At 41.1% G+C, this 23,465-nt stretch overlaps 1 protein-coding gene across 4 annotated transcripts in view; it reads left to right on the top strand.

The window, feature by feature from the left end:
* The window catches only part of COL4A6 (collagen type IV alpha 6 chain), a 144,194-nt gene that overhangs the window by 69,499 nt on the left and 51,230 nt on the right, over positions 1–23,465 (top strand). For all 4 annotated transcript variants that reach the window (XM_064518155.1, XM_064518152.1, XM_064518153.1 and 1 more), the window contains exon 5: positions 21,045–21,179. In XM_064518155.1, the coding sequence (XP_064374225.1) occupies positions 21,045–21,179 (135 nt within the window). The remainder of the gene's footprint in view (positions 1–21,044; positions 21,180–23,465) is intronic.

The raw sequence follows: 23,465 nt of genomic DNA on the forward strand, positions 1-23,465 counted from the left end.
CCTCCTGGGGCTGGGTCTGTGCGGTCTTCAGGAGCATAGGCCAGGGACTACCTAGGGCAGCCATGTGTGACCTGGCACAACTGTTGTAAGGTCATCATAAACTCAGGCAGCTCGCGGGTCCCATCAATGTTCATCTCACGCAAGCCAGGGCTTTTAGAGAGGGCCTGCAGCCAGCTCATCTGTCCCACACTGGCTGTGCGATGTAGCTGCAAGGACAGAGCGGTTGTATGGTTCAGGGTAGGGACCTGGACCCATCCCTTCCCAGTTACATGGCAATGAGCCCAGTACTCTGCTCTGATGTATGCCCAAACTTATCTAAAGCCCACACTTAAGCACAAACTTGCATGCACCTGCTTGGATGCCAGCTGAGTGCAGTCTTGAACTTGGAGTCAGGTCCACACTCAGAATACAGTGGTGATCTATCCGCTGTTTGGCACACCAAGTGGCAGAGCGCGTGGATGGAGTCAAGCTCAGAGAAGAGCCTGGTCCTGTTTGAGGATAGAAATTCTGTTAATAAAAAGGGAACTGAAGTTTCTGTTGCAGCTAGGATTTGTTCCTGGGCTGACTTTAGAACCAAAGGTGAATCATGGGCACACACAGTGAAAAACTGGCTTCGTGCCTGGCAAATGACCATCCCTTGGAGGCTGACTAGCCCTGATCAAGATATGTAGCAGTATAAATTATTTACCTTCTGCCTGTTCTGCTTGTTATTTCTTATAATAATCCTCTTTGGGATATTAAATATACATTGATTCACTACACCAAGGAGTTTAAATATTTTCTCACATATTTATTTTATTTGTGGAAACGTTGGCATGGGAATAGACATAAACTGAACATAATGGTTGGAAGAGACTTATATGCTTCTATGAGACTCGTAGCTGCTTTTCCATTCCCCCAAGAGCTCAGCAATAGAAATAGCCCCTGTAAAGAAGCTGCTTCTCATCAGTGTTTGATTGGTTAATGAGGACTGTGGCCGATGTAGTTTTACAATATTACAGATTTCTAGCATATGAAAGTTTGCATAGGAAAGAGTGGTGACAGAATTACTGTCTTTTAATCCTGTCTCAGATCACTAGACCACACGAAAATGGTCTGATTTTATAAAAGATGAATAGATTTAATATCAGAGATGGAAGAGGAAATGTACTGCCACCTGCCTTTAAGGGATCTCTCCCTGAAGGAGAGTAAAACAGGAATGAAAAATTCCTTCTTGGAAAAAACAGTACATTTGTGATACCTCACATTTTTTGGCTGTTCTGCTTCCCAGCAGAACTGTCTTTGACAATACTTATTGTGAGTTTAGGCTGAGATTTTTCAGGACCCTCCATGAGACGAATTCTTTGTTTCCAGCATTAGTGGGGTTTGAATCTCTTCATGTCGTTGGCTCTCTGCTGACCAGTTGTAAGAGTTATTTCATTTCTTCCGACAGAACGGTGACCAGGAAAAACCCCACATAGTGCAGGTCATCTTCTGGGAGTGGGAAGGATTCATTGCTTTTTGCTTGTTGAAGGGCTCTCCCTGCCAACCCCACATGTGCTTATGGTGTCCCTCCCTGTTGTTATTGTCCCTGTTGTTATGGAGCCTTTTCTTTTTATTGCATTCTCCAGCAGTAAGGACAAAATGCTGTAGGCTCCTCGCCAGTGTGAAGAGCCTGAGACATGTCAGGAGGGACTGGCTCAGCTAGACAGCGTTGAGAGATTACATTGATAGTTGAATATAATCAGATGTGTGGCCAGTTGACTTGCACCGATATGCACCCACTGGCTGGGGCTTCTACAGAGGAAGTTTTCCAGAACCGTTGGTACCAAGTAATCCTGCACTCTGGCTCAGATACGGAAATGGGAGTCTCTAGGTGTATATGTGTGAGGAGTCATTCGGCACAGCAGTATCTTCTTGTGGTTTCTGCTGTTGATTTTTAGCAGGGTTCCTTTTCCATTTCTGAGTAGAAAGGAGCACGTTGCACAGAAAACTTACTCCTCAAGAACCTTCAGGAGAAGGCACTGTCAGGGGAGATGAGGCTGCAAAACTGGAGCTTATCCATATGCACTCTTCAGAATAAATCCTTCCTCTGTTCCTATATGTTATGTTATTGGTGAAATACCTCAGCGATGTTTATGGTCAGGAAAAGTTTGTACTAACACTGAGTCATACAACTAATCTGTTTAAATTATAAATAGAGAATAGTGATTTAGCTCCATTTTGCTCCAGATGCAAGCATCTTATTAAATATTTATACATGGACTAGACTGTTTATTCTGCACCTCACAGAGTAGTTTTATTGGGAAGATCCAGAACACCTGGGTTTTAGTGAGGTCTTAGGAAAGTTTGCACCAACTTTCCAAATTAAAGATTAAGAGCTTACTGAATTACTGAGTATGGGAGAGTTTTAAATGGAGAGAGATCTATTCTAGAAGTAGGTTCCTAAAATTGAGTCATGCAATTAAAGAAAATATTGACAAATACCAAATCTCGATTTCCCTCTGCTTCGGTTGCATTGCTACAGTTCTCATGCAGAGAAGTATCAGAGAAATACCAGAATTTCCTCTGGTTTAGCTTTGCTGGAATTTTGTTCTTTTATGCTAGTGAAAACCGTTTGCTAGCATAGGAACTCACTTGACTGATTTCAGTGATGCTACTCTTGATGTATATTAAAAGTAACCATAGAGTACAGGTTTGCTGGCTATACAAGCCATTGTTTTCTTTTTTTAAGAGAGGCCTTAGAGCTAGCCTTCCCTGCCCTCATCTGCACATAGCTATATGTGCGTAGCCTGGTATTCAAAATAAAGACTACCGTGAGAACGGTTTCACTGACTAGGCGAAACCTGAAAAAATACTTCAACGTACTTTAAAATACAAAGGTGTGAGTGAAAAGCTTCACTGATCACTGACTGGAGCAGAAGCTGTAGCTATTCATAGTGAAAGCTATTTGGTTAAGTGTAATCTTACTTATACTAGAAACACTGGGAAGCACTAGTTTTGAGACGTCCTCAGTGTGCTCTCTAATCTTGCTCAGTCTGGACAGCCCAGAGGTGTTGCTGCTGTCCAGTCATTTCGCAAATCTAGCAAGAGCTTGTCTGATTAGTACTCTCCTCCAGCAAATATCTGTTCACTTCACCATTAAATGTGAGCATTTGGGAACCATAACCTTTTCTGTTAAGTCGAGTGGCCTGGGATCTTAGGCAGCTTTGAATATAAATGTACTCTGAACAAATATATGCGCAGCTCTAAGGTGTGTATCTGGTGCCCTTTGCTTGCTCCTAAAATGTCACTGCATATCAGAAGCTCCCTAGCCTAATTCTTTCTAAGCACATCTTAAACTAGCTATTCAAGTTACAAACTGTGGAAAGTTTCCAAAACCCCATAGCAAGCACCACTTGCTTGTCAGAACTAGTAGGGTTTACTCCTTTTGCTAAGCATATAACATTTGATCTGACTTCACCTTTATGGAGTTAGATGTTTTAACTGTTGTATTTCAAGAGTGAGGGAGCCTTAATCTTGCAAGATAGAGAACAAGTGAATTGTAGTTATGACTAGTAATGGGCTTTTCGTTTTCCTGGTGAGTCTTTCTGAGCTAGCGCTTCCTATGTTTAAATTAATTTTCAAATATTTTGCACAAGTTTGGAAGTAAACAAAACCTACAGTTCTAGGTATATAGTCTTAAAATCTCCTTCATCCCTGGTTTTGTTTAGATTGTATTTAAGGGTTGTAGGTGCTGTATAAAATTAGCGTTCCAGTCTCAACAAAAAGCGTGTTTACAAATTGTCTGTTTAGTTTAATTTCTATGGTTCTTGCCGCACAACACACTGTTTGGTATACGCTTCTCTCCATATGGACATAACACTTGAAAAAATTGATTTGAAAGGGCTTTTTTTTTTTTCTATTGGAAAGCTATTAAAGCCAAACACAGCTGCAGAAGCTACGTGTCAGTGCAAAAATATCAGAATTTTGTGATGCTTTTATGTTTAATGCTAACCAGAAAAGTCATTGTGAAAGAGATGATTTTCCATGCTAAATTACTTTTTCCTTGCATTGAACCTGCACAGTGCCACAAATACAATACAGGAGAATTCTTGCACCATCTCTGTAGGGGAATTGAATGATTCCAGTAAATTAGAAATATAGCTCTCCTCTAACAGCTGTATAAATGTGGGGAGTGAATATTTCCTAGCTGGATGGGAAGATACCATCCAAATAGCTCATGTTCTACAATGAACATTTGTGCAAAGACTCTAGTTTCTTTGGTTCTGGTCATTGCTTTCAGTATTTATAATACAGCAGTGCCTGGGGCCACAGTTACACATCAGAACCAACTGTGCTTTGTATAGACACCAAAAGAAAAGTTCTGCGCCAAAGAACCTTTCTTCTAAGCATTACATTTTTGGAGAAAAACACACAGCTGGGACGAAATCATGGAACTGGCCCAAACTGTAGGAGGCAGATCTGGGTTTTCATCCATCTGCTTAAAACTGTAGAGCATCTAACCCCAGTGTTCACTGCAAGCATAAAAGGGATGTTTGAATATCTATTAAATGGATCCATGATATGTCGAAAATGAAATGATCCCCAGTGCACACACGAGCGGTGTTGAAGAGTCAGACGCTCAAGGAACGTGAGCCAGAGAAAGAGTCTGAGAGTGTGTTTGTACGGTCTGATTGGGGCAGGCACATGCTGGTATGTTCAAGTGGCTTCTGCCCTGGAGCTGGCTCCAGGCTTGGAGTGGAGTGAAGGCAGCACACAGCTGTCCACACTTGACCAGGTAAATGTGCTCTCAGAGCATGCAGGCTCTCAACAGGGCTCAGGAGGAATAAAAACACCACAAGAGGCTGTGGAATGTCCTATTTTTAATAATCTGAGCATAGATCAAGCTGGAGCATTCTTTAATTAAAAAAGACCTTATCACTAATCTAATTTTACTATTATTAGATGGCTGAAGATATGTAGACCACAATTTAGAGTATATACAATCGTTGGCTTACAGTCCGTGGTGCAAGATACCTGTTACCTGATACCTGGTGCAAGACAGCTGTTATTCTGATACTTGTTTCTCCAAGCGCCATCCTGTAAAGTGCTAAATGCATATGAGGATCTGATCTTTTTTGCGTGCGTGGAAGGCTGCAGGACTTGAGAATACTTACAAAAAAGACTCTTAAAGCTGCCAACACATTGAAAAGGATATGTGCATCATAAAATGCTTCAATGGAGAGGAAAAAAAAACTCAGTGGTACTTGGTAGTTATTTCTTTAACAAATACAATGTGAGTTGTTAGCACTGCAGTGGTGTAGCAGTAGAAAAGAAGCTGCTATCAAAGTAAGTAATACTGATTTGATGCTAATGGTAAAGCAAGGTCTGAGAAATTGAAGAAATCCCAATGATGATGACTTAATGATGATGCAGCTTTTAAGATTCAACTAAAATCCCGATGTTCAGGATTTAAGTCCTGTGGTTGGGCATGTCCTCTCTGAGAACTGGGAAAATGAAGCCCCTGCTCTGCAGCCCGCCCTCCCCAGCGAGCGCCCGTGAAGCTGCCATTCAGCGCTTCTGTGACTGTTTTATGGCTTTCCCATTTGGCTCAATACCGAAGAACAAGGAAGTGGCCACCAGATTCATGTAAGAACCAGCTAGCAGGAGTCTCCCATGTGCATCCCCAGGGCTTGGTTTCATGGTGGGGACCCAGCTATTCCCCTGCCACAAACTGCACGGGCACTTCGCCTTAGTGCACTCAGAGGGCTGGCTGATGAAGTGGACTTTATAGGCTTTCCTCTTGGGTGCTACCCAGTCTGTGTTGCAGACTGAAGGTGGAAGTACAGCTGCACCTCTCCTGTATTTCTGCCTTTACCTCCTTCTTTTTAATTCTCAAATTCCTTTTCCTTTATTCTGCTTTTAAGCCTTGACCCTTTAGCCTTTCTCGCTGGCATGATTCCTCTTAGGCTTTGGTCTGCAGACACTTGCAGAGCTGGCATTTCTAGCCGGTGAGGCAGATACAAGACAACATTTCTGCTGACGCTGATTCAGCCAAGCAAAGATCAGCTGCATTGGCAACAGCAATGGCAGTGAAGAGATGAGAGAGAGTGGGCCTGAATCTTCTCTCTCTGACATCAGTGTTGAATTTTGCTGAAGTTGTTACTGATCTGTACTGGTGTCAGTGAGAAGCCACTGGGGTCTTCAGATGATCTAAAACTCCACGGAAGTGAATGTTTGTTGAGAGGCCCAGACACAGAGAGTGCATTAGCCCACATTCACGGTTTTGCTCTTGCTGCTGCCTAAAGGATAGGCCATTCTGAACACTTACATGGATTATGAACAACTTAATCTAGTGTCTTAAGGAGACTGGTGTGTCTGTGTGGTCGAGGGCACTGTTTATTGCACACTATCCAAATAGAGCATGGCATGTGGCTTTAAAAAAATGCCCTATGGAAAAACATTGCTGTAGATAGCTGTGGTTTAACTGAAATTTGACTGATTTCATGAACAAGGGAAATATAAAGCTGGTTTGTAGCAGCAATCAATAAAGAATTCTTTTCTCTCGATTCATTTAAAGTGAGCATTGTTTGTTTTTCTCAAACAGCAATCTAGGGATTGTTCCCTGGCTGATGGCTGTAGGGCAGGGGCTTAGAGCAGTTTGTCTGGTAGCTCAACAACGGCTGTGCTGGCTGCAAAAGGAGCGCTGGCAGCAACTTCCAAAGAGCCCTGCTGAGTCCATGCAGACCAGAGTCTGCTTCCAGGGCCTGTGCTCTAGTTAAGGTTTCTGTCCACCCAGGATTTCTGGGGGTTTGCAGTTTTTATTGAGCAGGCTGTTTGCAGATCTCAGGTAGTTTTGCTTCCTCTAAATGGCATGTCTTCATGTTGGCGAGTAGTAACACTACTCTTTGATGTAACAGGGCGATGCTGAATGAAAGCATCGCTGCGTTGTGATGTACAGTGCACATTCAGTATGTTTTGTTAGCAGAGTTTGCCGTGTGAATCCAAGACCTAAAACTGACCATGCTGTGAACATTGTACCTCTCAGGCCTCAGATAATTCCTGTTATTCACTGATCTCCAAGTGAGCACAAAATACAGTGGAAATGCAATATCATCTTTCAGACCATCATGGATGCATCAAGATAACTCATAAAAAGTGGAAGATGTCAGTATTTGCTGTTTGAAATGGAGAATATGTGTGCAAAGAGAAGGAAGCCAAATGAAGCAGCAACACCTGCTCCGTAAGCAAAAAGGAGCTTGATTTCATAAAATGTGTTAGCTATCTCTATGGACTTTTCCTCGTTTCCTTCATTATATCATTCTGGCTACAGTAACTCTGTAACTACTGATCTTCTAGCCAGACTTGGCCAATGCCTAGGGTTGCTAGCCTACAAGTTACAACTGGATAAAGACTACTCTCCGCTGTTATATCTAGGCGAAAATTAAGACCTACTAAAGACTTCTGCTTTTTAAGTGAGAAGCAGTGCAACTTTTGTATATACATATGGATAAAAGGTATTTGATGTCTTTGAATTGTTTAAATGTATGCTGCTAGTTCAAACCTCTTTTTCTTGGCTTAATTTTTTTCAGCTACATAGTTCTTAAACATTCTGAGAACAAGCAGAAGCAATTCCAGCTTTGATTAGCAGATAATTTAAAACAATCGATGAGCTGGAATCTCCCTCCCTTTGGCCTGTTGGTGTGTTTGCTTAGCTGCGGGATACATTCCTCACCCTTAGACATTTCAGTTCTGCTCGGGCACGGGGAGGGCCATTCTGTGGCTCGCAGTCTGTTGAACAGGGAACCTCTTCTCCTTTTATTTTCAGAGGGAAGTAGCTGCTGAACTGCTTTGGAAATAGTGGGCTGGTTATTGTCTGTCTAAAGCTCCCTAGACCTGGGTGCAGGACAGCAGCGGTCAGGTTATCCTGTCATCATATACAGATCGCTGATTATCACACAGCAGTGTTTGTGATCTTCTGCAGCACTGCTTCCTTCTGTCTCTCATCAAGGCCTAATGAGCACAGACCGTGACAGGTAAAATCTTCTTCCAGACCTCAGATGCTCCCATACAAAGAGCTATGCTTAATCCCTGGCCTAGTGTGTAATTTAGTAATCTGCATGGTCATGAATTCCAGGGATATATGGGCAGGAAGCGCAGAGCACTGTGGGTAGCAGGGCAGGCCTACGCAGTCATTTAAGTCTTTGTTGTATTGTGTAGCGAGGGATTTTGGGGACAATGCGGCCTGTCTGTCAAAGATTAAGCAGACTGGAAGTGTAGTTTATACCAACAAATGAATGAAGCTTTTTGGAGTGTTAATACAGCCACGCAGTAAATGTCCAAGGACTTAAACATACAATTTAAGTGATGACAAGCAATGTTGGAATTAATCATTTATTCTATATACCTTAGCCAGTGGGAATTCAAGTAGGTGAAGAGTTCATTTCCGTCCTTATCTTGATTAATATGCAGCGCTCATTAGGAGAAATGAAAAATCTTTTCTATTTTTTTTCCTCCCTGACTTTGGTTTGAAGTTATTTTTACTAATTGCAGTTTCAGCTCTGACAATGCCTAGTAAACTGGCCACTGGCTGACTGGCGCTTCTTGTTATCAGGTACTGCAGTAAAATTGTGCCTGGACCTGCTCTGCTTAAGCCTCTAGAGATAGCTGGAGTCTTGCCAAATACTACGTTTGGAGGTTTGCAGGCCTCTGCTACCCTCCGCTCATTCTGCTTTGGTCAGTATATTTCCAAGCAACGTGTAGATGAGAATTCACAGACTCCATTTTTTCCCCTTTAAAGCGAATCGTTTACATGTTTGCAAAACTCCCCTCAGCTCTGCTGTGTAGCAGGTCTCTGGGAAGAGTTTTTGTTCTAAATTCGCTATCTTGAATAAGCAAATGGTTCCCATCTGGATTTTAAATTTTGACTAATATTATCTGTTCCAGTAGATAATTTTGTTTTTAGCAGAAGCTTGTGCAGAGAAAGCTGCTCAGAGCTGTCTGAAGTGCCAGCAACATGCTGGGAAGGCTATGGGAGGCAAAATGTAGGGGAAACTGCTAGCAGAGAGTCTATTGTTCTGCCAGTGCCCCCTTGCTGGACAGATCTGCGAATGCCCTACTTTCACTGCCTGCCTTCTAACTAGAAGCATCCTTTGGGGCTGAACAACTGTAGTAGATAATAACTTTTGCTCTGTTTCCCTCCTGCAAACAGAATGTTTCGTGTGGGGGACGTGGTCTAGTGACGACAAATGATATTTTTTAACTAATTTTTTTTTCAGAACAGGCTACCTTCTTCACCAGATGAATAATGTTAATACATGATACAATAGTAAGGCTTAGAGGTAGCTCCTTGCTGCATGGATCAGGTAACAGTTCCAGGCCTGGTTTCAGAGTTGCAACGTACCCAGTACTAAAACCTGGTTGTAGTAGCACAGCACTGGGTGTAGGACAGGAGAAGGGACATAAGCAACATGCCTGTAAGAACAGAGGGAAAAAGAGAGGATTGTTTTTCTGTTTTACTTGTGGCAATTTATAGATACACATTTTCTGTGTAACAGTGGAATTTAGTAGAATAATTAGATGTTCCAGGACGATAAAAGTGAGCCAAAAAAGCAGTGTTCAGATCCTGGTCCAGAGTAGGTTAGGCTATGACTTGGTTTGTGAGCTGAGTCAGAGGAAATGTTCAAGATTTTTAATTCCGCCTTCTCAGAATCTCACAAGCTTGCTCACTCAGAAACTTGAGACAAATGGAGAGAATGTCCTAAAGGCAAGACTGGATACGGGCATTTGAACCTGCTTTAGAACGCCAATGCTATACTTGTGTTCCAAGTCTCTGTTGTTCGTATCTAATGATTCACTTTACTTTTCTGGGAGACAGAGAACACATAATGACAAACGTAAAAAAGACATCTTTTATTTATTTATTATGTTATGGTTAGTACCTGAAAAATGCAGCTATATTTTATTAAAAATATTAAAATTAATTAAATTTGTGCTGTTTCAGTTAGCACTAAGCCATTTCTGTATCCAACTCACCTCAATATATAACTCATTACAAAACACAGTAAGAAGAACTAATATCATTCTATTACTACTAGTCATAGTGCTGGCTAGAATACCACATTACAGACAAAGGGTAATAAGAAAAAATTGAGGAACTTTTGTAAAGATTCTATGTCAAGCCATTAAATATGAAGTCTGTTCTGTTAGTTCATTGATAACTTTGCAGCATTTAAACCAAGATAAGTGATATTGCTACAGCTGGGATACATGGGAATGTACTCCAATGAAAAGGTTGACAGCTTCACAGGAAGGACAGCATTCGAACATATGTAAGAAGTGTGAAAACTGTGCAAGTAATAACCTGAGTAAAACCACAGCTGCTAATTAACAGATGAATGTGATATTATAGTGTCTAAATTAAAATAGTCATCAGTTATGACTCTTTGAGAGGAGTAGTTGCTCTGGAATAATTACTATGGAAAATAAATGATCAGTCTGCCTTGAGATGTGTCTTACATTACAATATCATTTTTTTGCTCAGATTACCTCTAACCGTTTTTACCGTAAACTGCAGTCCAGTGACATGTCCAGATATCAGTTCACTGATGTGATGCATTGGCAGCCTTGGCCTGGCAGAAACCATTTTGGAGGTTTTGAAATCTACATCAAGTAAGCAGATGCTTTATTGGGTTTTCTCTGAAGGAACAACAACAACAAAAAAAAAAAAACCAAGCCCTCTTATATAATTTAGGAATGGATTTAATTTGGCTGCAGAGTCTGGATATGGGTCTGAAATTGCCCAAAGAGAAGAACATTGCTGTTGCCAGGCTGAAAAAAACCAGGGAAGGATCTTGTCTACCCTTTCCAGTGTTTAGTGGGAAACCCAGCAGGTGAGCATGAAACAATCATCCCAGAGTCTGGCATTCCTCAGCTGCTTCCTAGCTCCTATTGATTAGTGGCTGGTTTCTCTCTGGAAGCACCCTGAGGCATTAAGTCTTTGCTAGAAGTCTTTAACTATCATTTTTCAATTGTTCCTGTAAATCTGCATGTTATTCTTCTCCTCTAAGTGACTACTCCTGTAAAAATACTCTTAAACGTTGATCTCGGATATATCTCGTGGAAATGAGTTCCCCATGCTAACTGACAGGTTTTAAGTAGATGGAGAATTTGGTTTGTCTGCTGATAGAAAGCAAAGCAGGGAATCGCTTATCTGTAACTGCAATGGCAAGGAAAAGCACCAGTGAGTGAATTTTCACAAGAAGGTTCATGAACTATTTTCTTGTCTCTGGTATGAGGTCCTTTAGGAAGGCCAAGAAGGTATCGTGTAAAATAAGTGGTCACTAAAGCTCTATAACTGCTTCCATGCCTGGGAACCCCAAGTTTTTTTCTGTTTTTCCATTTCTGGTTTCCTCATCCTTGCTCTTTTCTTTACTCATTGCAAGTCATATTTGGGGAATTTCCAATACGAGACACCCTCTGTTCCCACAGCACGAGGGAAATAGAAAGCTCTCTGTATTGTCCATAGAGCAGAAGGGGCTTATGTAATTCCTTTTCCATCTCTTCATCCCACTGTATAGTCTCACACTTCTGGGTCTGTTCCTTATCTCTGAGTTATCTTCTTATCTCTGTGTTATTAGGGGAGTAGTACATGTCTTGGCTGTGCTTGATTTTCAGTTCCCAGGCAGAATGAGAAAAGCAGTCAAAGGTTATAATGTATTAGAAATTGTGACCCAGTGCAGAAGTGCTTTTCACCTATTCGTTGCTAATTCCCTGTTCTCTTCCTTCCTGGCTCAGCCTTCCTTTTTTAAAATCGGCAGCTCGCTATGGGTACTGTAAAGGCTGGTGGGCAGAGGCAGTGCTCTGTGAGAGTTAACCACTGAGGCACGCAGTTCCTCCCGGTCCTTTGCTTTCCTGGGGTTTGAACTGCAGCTTTCTTGATGCACGGACTAGATGTGTGACAGTCAGCAACACTGCCCCTTGGTGCAGCTGTGAGGACTTAAAACCATCCTCTCTGCCAAGGAGCAGTCGTTGTACTTGGAAAACACTGGTATGGGCACTCCTTTCCTCCTAGATCTGCTCTGTGCCCGTATCTCTGCTGTATCTATGGGGAAACATGAACTTTTACAGCCTTTGCTTATCAAGGGGATTAGAAGTTTTGAAATTGGGCTTGTTCTGAGACGAAGAACTAGAGAAGAGCCCAAAGCAAACCAACAGATCTGGACACAGCCGACCCTCGGGAGGTTTGGAGTCCATCCCACTTCAGCATATGGCTGAACCCTGTCTGCCTCTCTAGATACAATGTCCCTTTAATAGTCTTAACAGCCCTGACACTGGCAAGATTTCACTTGTTCTGTACACTACTTGATACAGCTAATTTTCTACTGACAACATTTTTTGCAACAATGAATCTTCTGTCACTTGAGTCCATGAAGAAGGCAGCTTGGAAATGCCAGCCAGAGGGGGAGTTAGCAAAAAGCTCATTGTAGCTGTGCAGTTCAACAGTTCCTTAGAAACACTTTGGGCTTTTTTGGTTTGTTCTGTAGGGTGCTAGGGGTAAGTGGAAGGGAGAATGACACAACGCTCCACGTTCCTCTTTCCCTGTGTCCCCGCAGAAGATCCCTGAAGAAGCCGTGTAGTGTAACATGTATCTCAGGGCGAGTCAGAAGCTGTGGTTTCATGGGCAGCAGTCATCATCCGATCAGCCATTCAGAGAAATGTGATTATACTTTATTGTTCTATAGCAGCCCATGAAGCCACTGGGACATGTCTAATATCTATAACTAGTTTGATATCTTCCTCAGTAAAGCATTAGGCAAAACCCCTTTAAATAGTTTGTAAAAAATAGCGTGCTTGATCTTTAACAAAATTTTTGGAGCCACAATATATGTATGTAGCAAGGCCTTGCAAATTGTATAACTGTATAATTATTGAACCCCACTGTGCATATCAAGTTCCTTCATATTAAGTTTGTCACGTAAAGAGCAACAGATACAAACAATTAAAATATGAGATAAAACTAAGTGGTCCCATTTAATTGATTGACTGAAAAAAAAAGTTATTAAGTTAGAGAGGACTTTAAACACAAGATTTAAAACCAGGCTGCAAAGTATTTGTGAGGGCAATAAGAGCACTACCAGAAGCAGGGATAGTAAAGGCATGAACAAGGATGCAAAGCAAAGCTGGCAGTAATTGTGGGCTACCCTCCTCTTTCAGGTCACGGTTGTGAATGGCATATCACTATCAGTTACTCATGAATGAAGCAGTTTTAATTATGCTTTTAACTCACACAATCTTCAATAAGGCTGAAAACTGTTCCCTTGCTAAAGCTATAGTGATATAGACAGCTGCTGTCCAGGAACACCATTAAAGGCTTTACTGGCCTGGAAGGGGCAGCAAATAGTTGGCATTAGAACCAGTGGTGTCTGCAGAGCAGTCTGGTTAGAGAAAAGCCCGGCAGCCAAAGCTGGTAGAGTCAGGGATGTGGCCCCCGTTCTTCATTCTGCCACATCTGCTGGTTTGGGGATGGAGCACTGAAGAGATGTCATTTGGTCACTGCCTACTGCCGTGTTCTCACTAGAGCCTGTACTTGTGTGCACTCTGGGGGAAAATGCTTTGCATCTGCTGTCTTCTCTTCTTTCCTTTTCCACCAGGAGAAAGGGAAGAAGTCCTAGAGGAACCCTGTTCTCTTGGAGTTTTATTCTGAAATATCTAATGCTCTTGTATTAAACTTCAGCTCATGAGTTGTGTTGTTGCCAAGAGGTGTACACAATACTCGGAGGTGCCCTTCTCTCAGTTAAGGGCAGGAAAATGTTATGACAGCTGCTGTCCTCAGTGAACAGATCAGGGAACTGTAAAGGCTTTCTGAAACATTTTTTAGAGATTAAGCACTAAAGACTTGAGGGAGAGAAGATGAACTGAGGTTGCAAAAGATCATAAAATCTCATAAACTGTTCAAACCTTTGGCTGTACTATGTATGCTCTTTTGTTAAATAAAAAGTGCTTAGTTCTGTAAGTGAATTGAAGTCAGTTAGTGCAGTTTTTTTGCTAAGTTTTCGTTATCATATAATCCATCCTTTCAATATAAGCCCTATTTTTTGGCATGGTGATGAATGTAACATAATGCTAGAGCTCCATGAGGTGTGGAGAGGAGTTCTTGCCCACAGTTACTCACCATCTGTTTCATCCCGCATTTCCTCTGTTGCCGGTAAGTCAAGCTCATACGTGCATGATTTCAGAGGCAGGAGTAGTGCCAGTTGTCAGTGCTCCTAGGCCATCCCATTGCTTCTACACAAACTGTTCTTTGCCCTGCAAGTTTCAAACAGAAAAGGCCCTAAAGGTATCAGTCAGACTAGCCCCAGAAAAATGTTTGCAGTGGCAAGTAGTGAAAAGTTCATCCCACATGAAAATGTATCACCTGGGCAGCTGTCTGGGGAATCAAGGCCAATTAGCCTAAACAAACAGTGGGTAAGGGAGAGGACTCAAAGGTGATCACCTCTGATGTGGTGAGACTTTGGGATCGGTATCTAGTCTCGATGTACCATGTGGTAACTGTTTCACACAGTTTCTTCTGAAATAGAGGCATAATTCTGAGTGATGATCATGGAAAGGGCAAGTCCATTTCATTCAAATATATAGCGTAACCCCTTAAAAATAAGCTTTATCTCACTGTTTTCATACAGCCATTATTCATTTCCTTGAAATATGAGTTGAAGCACTGCTGTGCTTAGTAAATGCTGCTGCTTGTTCTGGGATTAAAAAAAAATCCAGATGAATGATATCTTTAGATTTCTGTAACGTCTCTCATTCTGTATGACACTCCAAGTGTTAAACATAGATTTACTTCTCTTCTGATTGAAGCACAGGGAGCTTATCATCTACCCTTTGCCTCTCTCAAAGAGATGTGACAACCCACAAGTGGCTTTCACTTACTCGCAAGTTATCTGTGTTGTCCATGGCCTGGAGCCGTTCCATATGCTCTTACCTTCTGATCTACCTGGGATGTTTCAATATATCAGAGCAGAAAAGCAATTTGAGTTAAAAAGTCATCTTTTTTGGCTCTCTTAATAGTCTTTCTTAAGTAGTTTGTTTAAAGATTAGGAAGTATGAGATGGAATAATTTACTAGATTTAACTCTGAGTCATTACTGGCATTGTCCATGGTGGGAAAAAGACCACATAGTGATTTCTTTGTGTGTTAGAAATAGAAATAGCAAATATGTGGAATTGATTGAGTTGGGTGTTAAATAGGTTTTCTACTGGAAATGGAGCTTTCTAAAAAGCAAACTTTTCAAATTTTTCAAATTTAAAAATATAGTTTTGTTTAAATGTCCAGGATTTGTAAGCAATTCTATATTTATAATTTGTTTAACCATTAATTGCAATTTTTTTTTAACTAAAAGTTCTGTACTTTTACTAAAGTAGAGAATTCAAGAAGCAAATGGTTAATGGGAATCAAATGTCACTAAATTTTTAAAAATGTTTTTAAAATAGTATGTAAAACCAAAAAGGAAATTATATATATATGTGTGTATGTATATATTTTACCACATAGATTTTCTACTTGCAGACATATCTAGTCAGGCTTAGTAGAAATAATATAAATATTGTCCGTATCAAGTTTATCACATGAGCTAAAATTGAAAATTTTTATGAGGAGCAGCCTGCCGATGCTCATTAGGATATTAAGTGATTGCTCCTAAGATGACCACAGCAGCCTACACAGGCTGTGGTGTGAGCATGCCAAATACTGCTTCATACAGAAGGAAAACATCTAAAATGAATTATGAAATTAAATAGTTTCACATGATACGGGAATCATTTGTGTCTTCTGTTAAAAATAAATTTAAAGATTAATATCCTAACATCCTTCTTTAAAAAAACAGAGAACAAGGAACAAAAAAAACTTATGAGTTTTTGAGGAGGATGCTGAGTGAAGTGAGATTATAGGGCAGGATGTTTTGTTCTGGTCCATTATTTCTGTCTGTATGTATAGTTTTGTTTATTCCTCTGATGCTGTGTGGATAAAGGAAGCTGTGTAAAGGAACAGTAAATTATGTGATAGGAATAAAGAAGCCATTTTGAAAAGGAGCTTCCCGAAGTTTTTAGAAGAAGAATTGAAGAACGATTTTCTTTAAAAGAACAAAGCATTTTTCAGTAGGGAAAATAATTGCTTACTCTGGAATGTGAGCTGGGCACTGGATAATGTGAGCTGACCTGTAATTTAGAAAATAGCAAAGTGTTTTTCATGAGTAATTATTATTGTCAGAGCAGAACCGTGAGGCCCCTGGTGAGACCAGGGCTCTCTTGTGCTAGGTCCTATATATCTAGCAAGAGGCAGCCACCACCTCAGCAATCTCGTGGCAAGGGCAGGGCAGGCAGAGGAGGAGAAGGGAAGAGGTGGAGGCACAGAGGGCCAAAGGAGTCAGCCCAAAGTCTTGCTGCTCGGAAGGAAACGCAAGGCTCCTGGACGCTGCTGCCTCCCGGAGATGTCACCCATAGACACTTCATCTGGGTTCACTGTGGCAGTCACGTGTCACCTTTCCATAACATGGCATCCCTGATCAAGGAGTATGGCCATGGTTTAAAGCTGGGTCCTGCAAGGCATGAATGTCTTTTCCTGCCATTGGCCTATGTGAAAGCAGGGCACGTGAAGGATGAGTGCCTTGCGCAGGCTGCCCGGTACAGCACTGGAATTGGGGTCCGTAGCTCCTCCTAGAAGCGTCAGGCTGGACTGTGCGTAGCATAGGCTGTACGTGAGAACATGCGTTCCTAGGGCCATCGTGATTCAACGGTTAGCTCTTTGCTTGGCTTTAATGCAGTCAACTGAATGTAAGATGCTTTAGGTTACGAAGCGTGTACTTGTGAAGTAAATCACTGTCACTAACAATTTTTTTGTGTTGATAAAACTTTTTTGGTTTGTGGAGAAGGATGGATGAAGAGACAGAGTGCAATAAGACCCTTTTAAAAATCTGCTTTCTGAATTCTCCTCTTACGGAAGGAGCTCGGGATTCTGTACAACCTAAACAACACTATGCTGGCGCTGAGATCAAAAGCCATGTCTTCAAAAATAGCTTTTGGTCTGTTTCATAGATTTATGCTTTACATCCTTCAACTCAAATAGGTGCTTAAATTCAGTTGCTCTTTTAATACACTGGATCTTAATTTTGTTTAGAAAAATAGTAGTCATGCTTTGCTCTTCAAAATAAGGAGGCCTACAAATGTACTGACTGAAATAGGGATCAGCTTTACCCTACCTGATCGGTAGTATTTTGCTTGGTTTGTAGTCCTGTGTCCCTCTACATGAGTCTCAGGGTGCTTTTTTGGTGATGAATCATTGAGTTAGTATTTGTAGTGAGTGAGGCTAATAAAACTGTCCCTCAAGCACTTATATTATTTCTCGTCCCTGAAATAAGGGGCATGCCACGTGGTTCCAACCACTATCAGGTATGTCCCTCTGCACAGGGGAAAATCATATAGATTTACACTTTATTCTCCAAGCTAACAGAGGTAATGGGAAAAAAAAAATGAACGTTTGGAATTCACAGTGCTGTGTAGCAGCTCTGCCTCAGGGGGTGAAAATTTATGTGGGGTTTTGGAACTGGCAAAAGGAGTAGGGACAATAGAGAAACTGTGATGTGTTTGATTGCATAGCAGTGTATTCCTTAGGGAGAGCCCGTCATCACCCACCTTACTGGTCTTTCCACTTGACACTCTGGGATGCAGATGAATTAAAAGGGGGAAGGGAAGAAGGCACATGTTACAGAAACTTTTCCATCTTGAAAGACGCTGTGATCAAAGTGGCTTTTCAGGCCATTTTGTTTTACCTCCTTCTGCAATGTGGTGATTTGGAAGCAATGGGTGTTTCCTATCCTCAGGCATTTTTTCCTCTTGGTAAAGGCACATGGAGAATGAAAAGCTGAATGTTTGAGACATCTCTGTTTTTAATGGTTTGCAGTGACTACGTGCAAAACAGAGATGCATATGACCCATGTTGAACTTGTGGCACAAACTAGACAAAGTCTTGACATTGTCTGTGGTAAGGCCATGAGCTGTCATGAGATGATGCAGTTTTTCTTGTTTTTACTAGCATGGTATTCACTACAGAAAGGCTGGCATCGTAATTTAGGGCTGCTTGGGTAGTCAATGCCTGATACACAAATATGTTTGAGAAAGAAGGTAGATTCAGTATTATTCACAAGGCTGTGTTTTTCAAAAATATGAAATGCTAGTTGGCATTTGCAAAAATATTCACAAGTCACAAAAATTTCATAGACTTTGTCCTTAGCTGGTGCCATAGAATTTCTGTAATTTTCCTCTCTTTAAAAAAAGTTGTCATGCAGCCAAAAACCAAAATGATACCATGTTGCTTCAGTGACTAAATACAGAGAGCTCTGTTGATTCACTGAAGTTTCTATATGATATAATTCACATTCTGTGTTTAAGCTTGTCCTCACTGCAAGGAGGCGTTTATTCTTTTTATTCCTGGGATAACTAACAGTAGGAGCAGTCCAGAGGCCAAAGCACAGTAAAGGCTAGACACTTACCTTTTACCGCAAGGTAAACACATTGAGGTCAAGCAGTAGTTCTGCTTGGCACTGAGCCCCATCAGTTTACCTTGCGGTGAAACTTGAGTCTTTGCTGTGCTTTCACCCTAGAATTGCTCCTGCACGCCACAGTGGCTGCTCTTTGTGCTTTTATCTTGGGGCAGTTCATGGGAGTGCTACCCAGTGACAAAAAATGTAAGTTTTTTTTAGCAGTGAAGGCGAGTGCTTTGTTTCAGCATGGAAAACATGATTTCCATCCACACAGACTTCAAAAGAAACAGTAGGAATTCTTGAGATCATGATTATCATGGTATAATCACATTATCAGAGAGTTTAGAAGCACTTTACTGTGTCTTTATGGTTTTAGTGACACTCTAAGACACTGGACAAAATCTTCAAGTGCTGTTAAAATCTTTCTTGTAGGGCACTAAGGCAAAAGAGAGCTTTTCACCTATGGTAACATGTTTACGTCTTCCACCAGAGTGCTCCAGAAGTGAACAGTAGCAGAACTTGTAGTTACCAATGCCTACCATCCCATCTACTGTCCCATATTTGTCAAAGTAACTTACAACAGAAGAAAACAGAAGCCTCGTAAAGTTTTAATTTTGTATCCGTTCCAGTCATTGTGAAACACTTTCACTAAATGGGCAGTCAAAATAATTGAACACAAAAGTGCAAGTAATTCGAACAGATGAGGAATTCACCCTCTTGGGTGCTGTTCCTTTTTAGGATGGTGGCTGGCCACAGCAGTAATGTGCCCATATTTAGCATACATCTCTCCACTACTGTGTTGCGTTAAGGCAAACAGCCCACAGCCCATGTCTTGTAAGTGAGATGTTGCCTGCAAGACTCTCTGAAATAGCTTGTGACCTTGGGAAATTAAAAAGCTAAAGCTGAGACTGGAAGTGAGAGCAAAACATGTGATTTTCACAAAATGCTCCCTGTTCCATACAGCTGCTGAGGACCACCAAAGATTTGGGGATTAATGTTATGATCATATGGCTCCCAATATAAAGGATTCCATTGATAATTGCCCTAGAGTGAAAAAAGCTACAACTAATCGACAGAAAAGCCTTTTCAGATAGGAGCCTGTGCCTCTGGAAGCGTACACTATGCATAGTGTCTAGATAGAAAAGGTATAGGATGCAAAACAGATGCACTTAACCTCTGTTCAATGGCCAGGATAAAACAATCACAACAGAAAGAGTGACATAGGGGAACTGTTGCAGTTAAAACTGCTGCTGTAGTGAAAAAACGTGGAATACATGCTGAAATGATTTAGTCTGAACAGGTACAAAAATGATACTGGAAAAAGTACATTTAGTTATGGTTTGTTTCAATTCTCTGATTAGGAACAAGTAAAAATGCATTTTTAAATAAACTGCAAAGTCTTTTACCTGCCAAGGCATGGAGTCAGGGCTTTGTATGTCTCCAGCTGAGATTTCTAAAACCCTTGCAGCAGGGAGCTGCATTCCTTCTGCTGTTTTAAGGTATTAAAGAAATAGAAGGGAAATATGCTACCATGGACATAAGCCCTAGAAAAGAAGGAGAGAGTATTTTTTTCTTCCTCTTCCATTCTGTATCTTTTAATGTAAGGCTTAATTATTTGCATACATAACTTCATCTAATCTACTGAGTGTCTTGCCAGCAGTAAGCATTGCCTTAAACTGCCTTTTGCTACTGGCAGTACTTTGGGATCATAGACTCTGTTGACCTCTTTTGGATTCTCTCAAAATGAACTGAATAAAAAGTACAAAAGGATTAACACAAAACTCTGTTTTAGAGTATTCAACTGCCAAGAGGCAGCTTCTGAGGCTAAAGAAAATTAGAGCATCTACAGCAAGATTTCTTTAGCATTGGCTGATTACAGAAACAAGTACCAGGCTACTCAGCACATCTGTAGTGACAGAACAGTAAATGTTTATCAGTCACATTTGAATCTCTGCAGTTGTAGAAAAGATTGCCATCTTCGGGTGATGCTTAGTCATTGCACCCTTCTTTTCTGCTTGAGAAATCAAAATCTGCACCCTAACTGTAAGGTGACCAGGACAGGACAGTGAAATCCATCTCAATCTTGAGCCAACCGTGCTACTGGGCTCCAGTAATCAAAGTGTGCTTCTGATTGCATGTGACACGTCTGCATCTAGTTATACCTTTTGGATGTGCTTGATCTAAAGCACAAGCAAAATCTTTTTGGGCTTTACAGCTTGGAAGTAGAGGTTGCAACCTCAAAAAGAAGCAGTCAGCTTGATTTCAAAATACTGTTATCTTCCCCTGTTCCTGCAACCATATGAGTGGCAAGAAATATTTCAGGAAAAGGGGGAGATTTCTTACTATTACTCCTGTCTTACCTGACATTTAAATAACTCTACAATCTCTCTTTACCTGAGAATGTACAGGGGCACCTTTAGGAGATCTTTCCTACCCTGAGAACAGTACTCTGAGAGGTATCAAATTATATTAAAGATAGAGCTGGATGGAGTGATTGAAAATAAGTTTGTGAACATGGCACATTGACTTATTTCTTCTTGTATATCAGGGTCGACCAGGACCAATTGGGATTCAAGGACCAATTGGTGCTCCTGGATTTACTGGACCAGAAGGTTTGCCAGGAGCAAAGGGTGAGAGAGGAGCAGTGGGCTCCCCTGGACCAGCTGGACAGAAAGGCGATAAGGTAGGTTCAACCGAGGCTTTCCATTTTTTTCCTGCAATTGATCTATGGCCTTGTTTATATTTTTGAATGAATAAAGATAATCTTGGCCTACCTGTCCAGGGGTAACAAGAAAAGAGTATTTAAGTAACATCTCTAGAGAATCATTTGCTTTTATTTTGAAATGAGAGTGCAGTTCCCAAAGCTTCTTGGGAGAGTCTGTATATTATAGCCATCCCGGTAGGTGAACAATAGCCAAATAAGCATTGCTCTTACAAGTAGTGTCTTTTGCTTCACCTGCCCAGGGACAGATGGGTGTTAATCATAGTATGTTCAGAGGGAAGTGGACCTGGCTCCTATATAGAAGCTCCTGGGCTGATCTCTAGAAAAGCAAAGGGAATGGGCACCACAGGAGCACCTGATCTTTGGTTTTGGCAAGTGAAAAGTTATTTATAACAAAAAGAATACTATAAACCACATCGTATTAAATGTGTAGGAACTCTGCCTAAGATGTGGGTGTCAATGAACTCAGCATGTAAGAGTGGTCAGAAGAGCAAATACAGAAATGTTGTAATGCCATGAGGATTTGTTCTGCCACCTCTTCTTAGGAAGGAAGTATCAAAGAGGGAGTTCAGAGCTGGGCAGAAGAATGGATGGAAGTATGAAAAAATACTTTCTGTACTAAAGAGTGGATACATTTGGACAATTTATGTTAAGAAAAGTTCCCATTGTGTTCCAGGCATCTGTTTGCATCATGTAGTACCTGAGTTTTGGGTTAACTGCTGAGGACTTATTCCCAGCACAGGTCACATATGTTATATCCCATCATACGAGCCAATGCAGAATATATGCTCCCATCACATAGCCTAAGGACTATATAATGGATTAGATGATGGGGAAATCTGATATTGTCTGATGCAAGAACGAGGGTGAGATTCCTGCTCTCATGCCTATGCAGTTGGACAATAAGGATATTTCAAAGACAGTAGCTTGAAAGACAGGAAGTCTTGTGTGCTGTGTCTTGTTTCTAAAATGTGAAGGAAGTCTGGGACATCAGGACAAGGGCCTGCATTCTGGTCAATCTGCCTGGTGCAGCATGCTCAGGTGAAGTGTGAAAATAAGGAAAAGGCAGCTAGTTTAGGTACTAGGACCAGCAGAGCAGAGTTTATCTTGCTATGTTTTTACAGATACTGATAGGTGAGCTAGCCAGATGAAAATTGGTTCATTTGTGCTTTCATATGCTGCAGTTACATGCTTATTCTCTCCCCTTGTTTCATGTTAGTCAACATGTTGTAGTTCTAGTCACCTTTTCTCATAGGACAAGAACAAAGTAAACTGAAAATGATGACTAGAGCATTAAAAGTGGGAATTTTCCCCATTTCATCAGTAGCCAATGAATCATTGCTCCATTGTTGCATTGATCTGAGATGCAATGGAGGATTCAAGACAAGGATTGACTACTGATATGGGTGATAACTTTTCCACATTTCTAGCAGGTAACACTGAAATCAGTAAACTCAGATTTTGGAAGAGGCAGAAGACCAGGATAGGAGCTGGTCTCTAACTGTTGAAGATTAGAAACAAATTTGTTATTGCGGAGACTTTTTCTTCTTGCTGCAAGCATTGCCGATTTTGCACGTCATTGAAATAATGAAATAATAGGGCAGTGTTGGAACCAGTTTCCTTGCACTGAAGGAATCCCTTATCTACTCCAGAATTGCTGTTTCTGTACATTGAAATGGATGCATATGCAATACCAACATGCAATAAGGTTCTACCTCCTTATCTCTCAGGGAATCAATGTACTTCACCTTTCCAAAGCAATAGTTATAGTTTAAGCTGGGTATTCTGCTCACATGGCCTCTTCTGCTTTTATTTACAGCAGAATATTTATTTACAGAATAGAACCAACAAAGCAGTATTCATTTGCATCCCAGCCAAGGGTAGTCTGAAGCTGGCCTCCATATTTCTGGGTGGTGGTATCTAGATACAGACAGAAAACCTATAAGAATAGTTGAAACTCTTGGATGATCCGACATGACACAGGGTGTTAAGCTTATACTAGATTGTTTATTTTCCTGGCATCTTGTTTTCCCCAGATGTGCAGTAGGAGATTATATTTTTCCTTTAAATTGCCTGATGAAAACATTCCTGAAACACTCTTTTGGCATTCAGTCCAGCTCAGATGCTCAGTTCTTATCTTCACTGACCCCTGAGGTTAGAGAAAATCTGCATAAGATAGTTTGCTCTTGTTGGTGTTCATAGTTAAAAGTGCAAGACAGCAAGTGTTAGTGTAAAAAGTGTCTCACA

The sequence above is a fragment of the Dromaius novaehollandiae genome, chromosome 11 (genome assembly GCF_036370855.1).
Source record: "Dromaius novaehollandiae isolate bDroNov1 chromosome 11, bDroNov1.hap1, whole genome shotgun sequence".
Lineage (NCBI taxonomy): Eukaryota > Metazoa > Chordata > Aves > Casuariiformes > Dromaiidae > Dromaius > Dromaius novaehollandiae.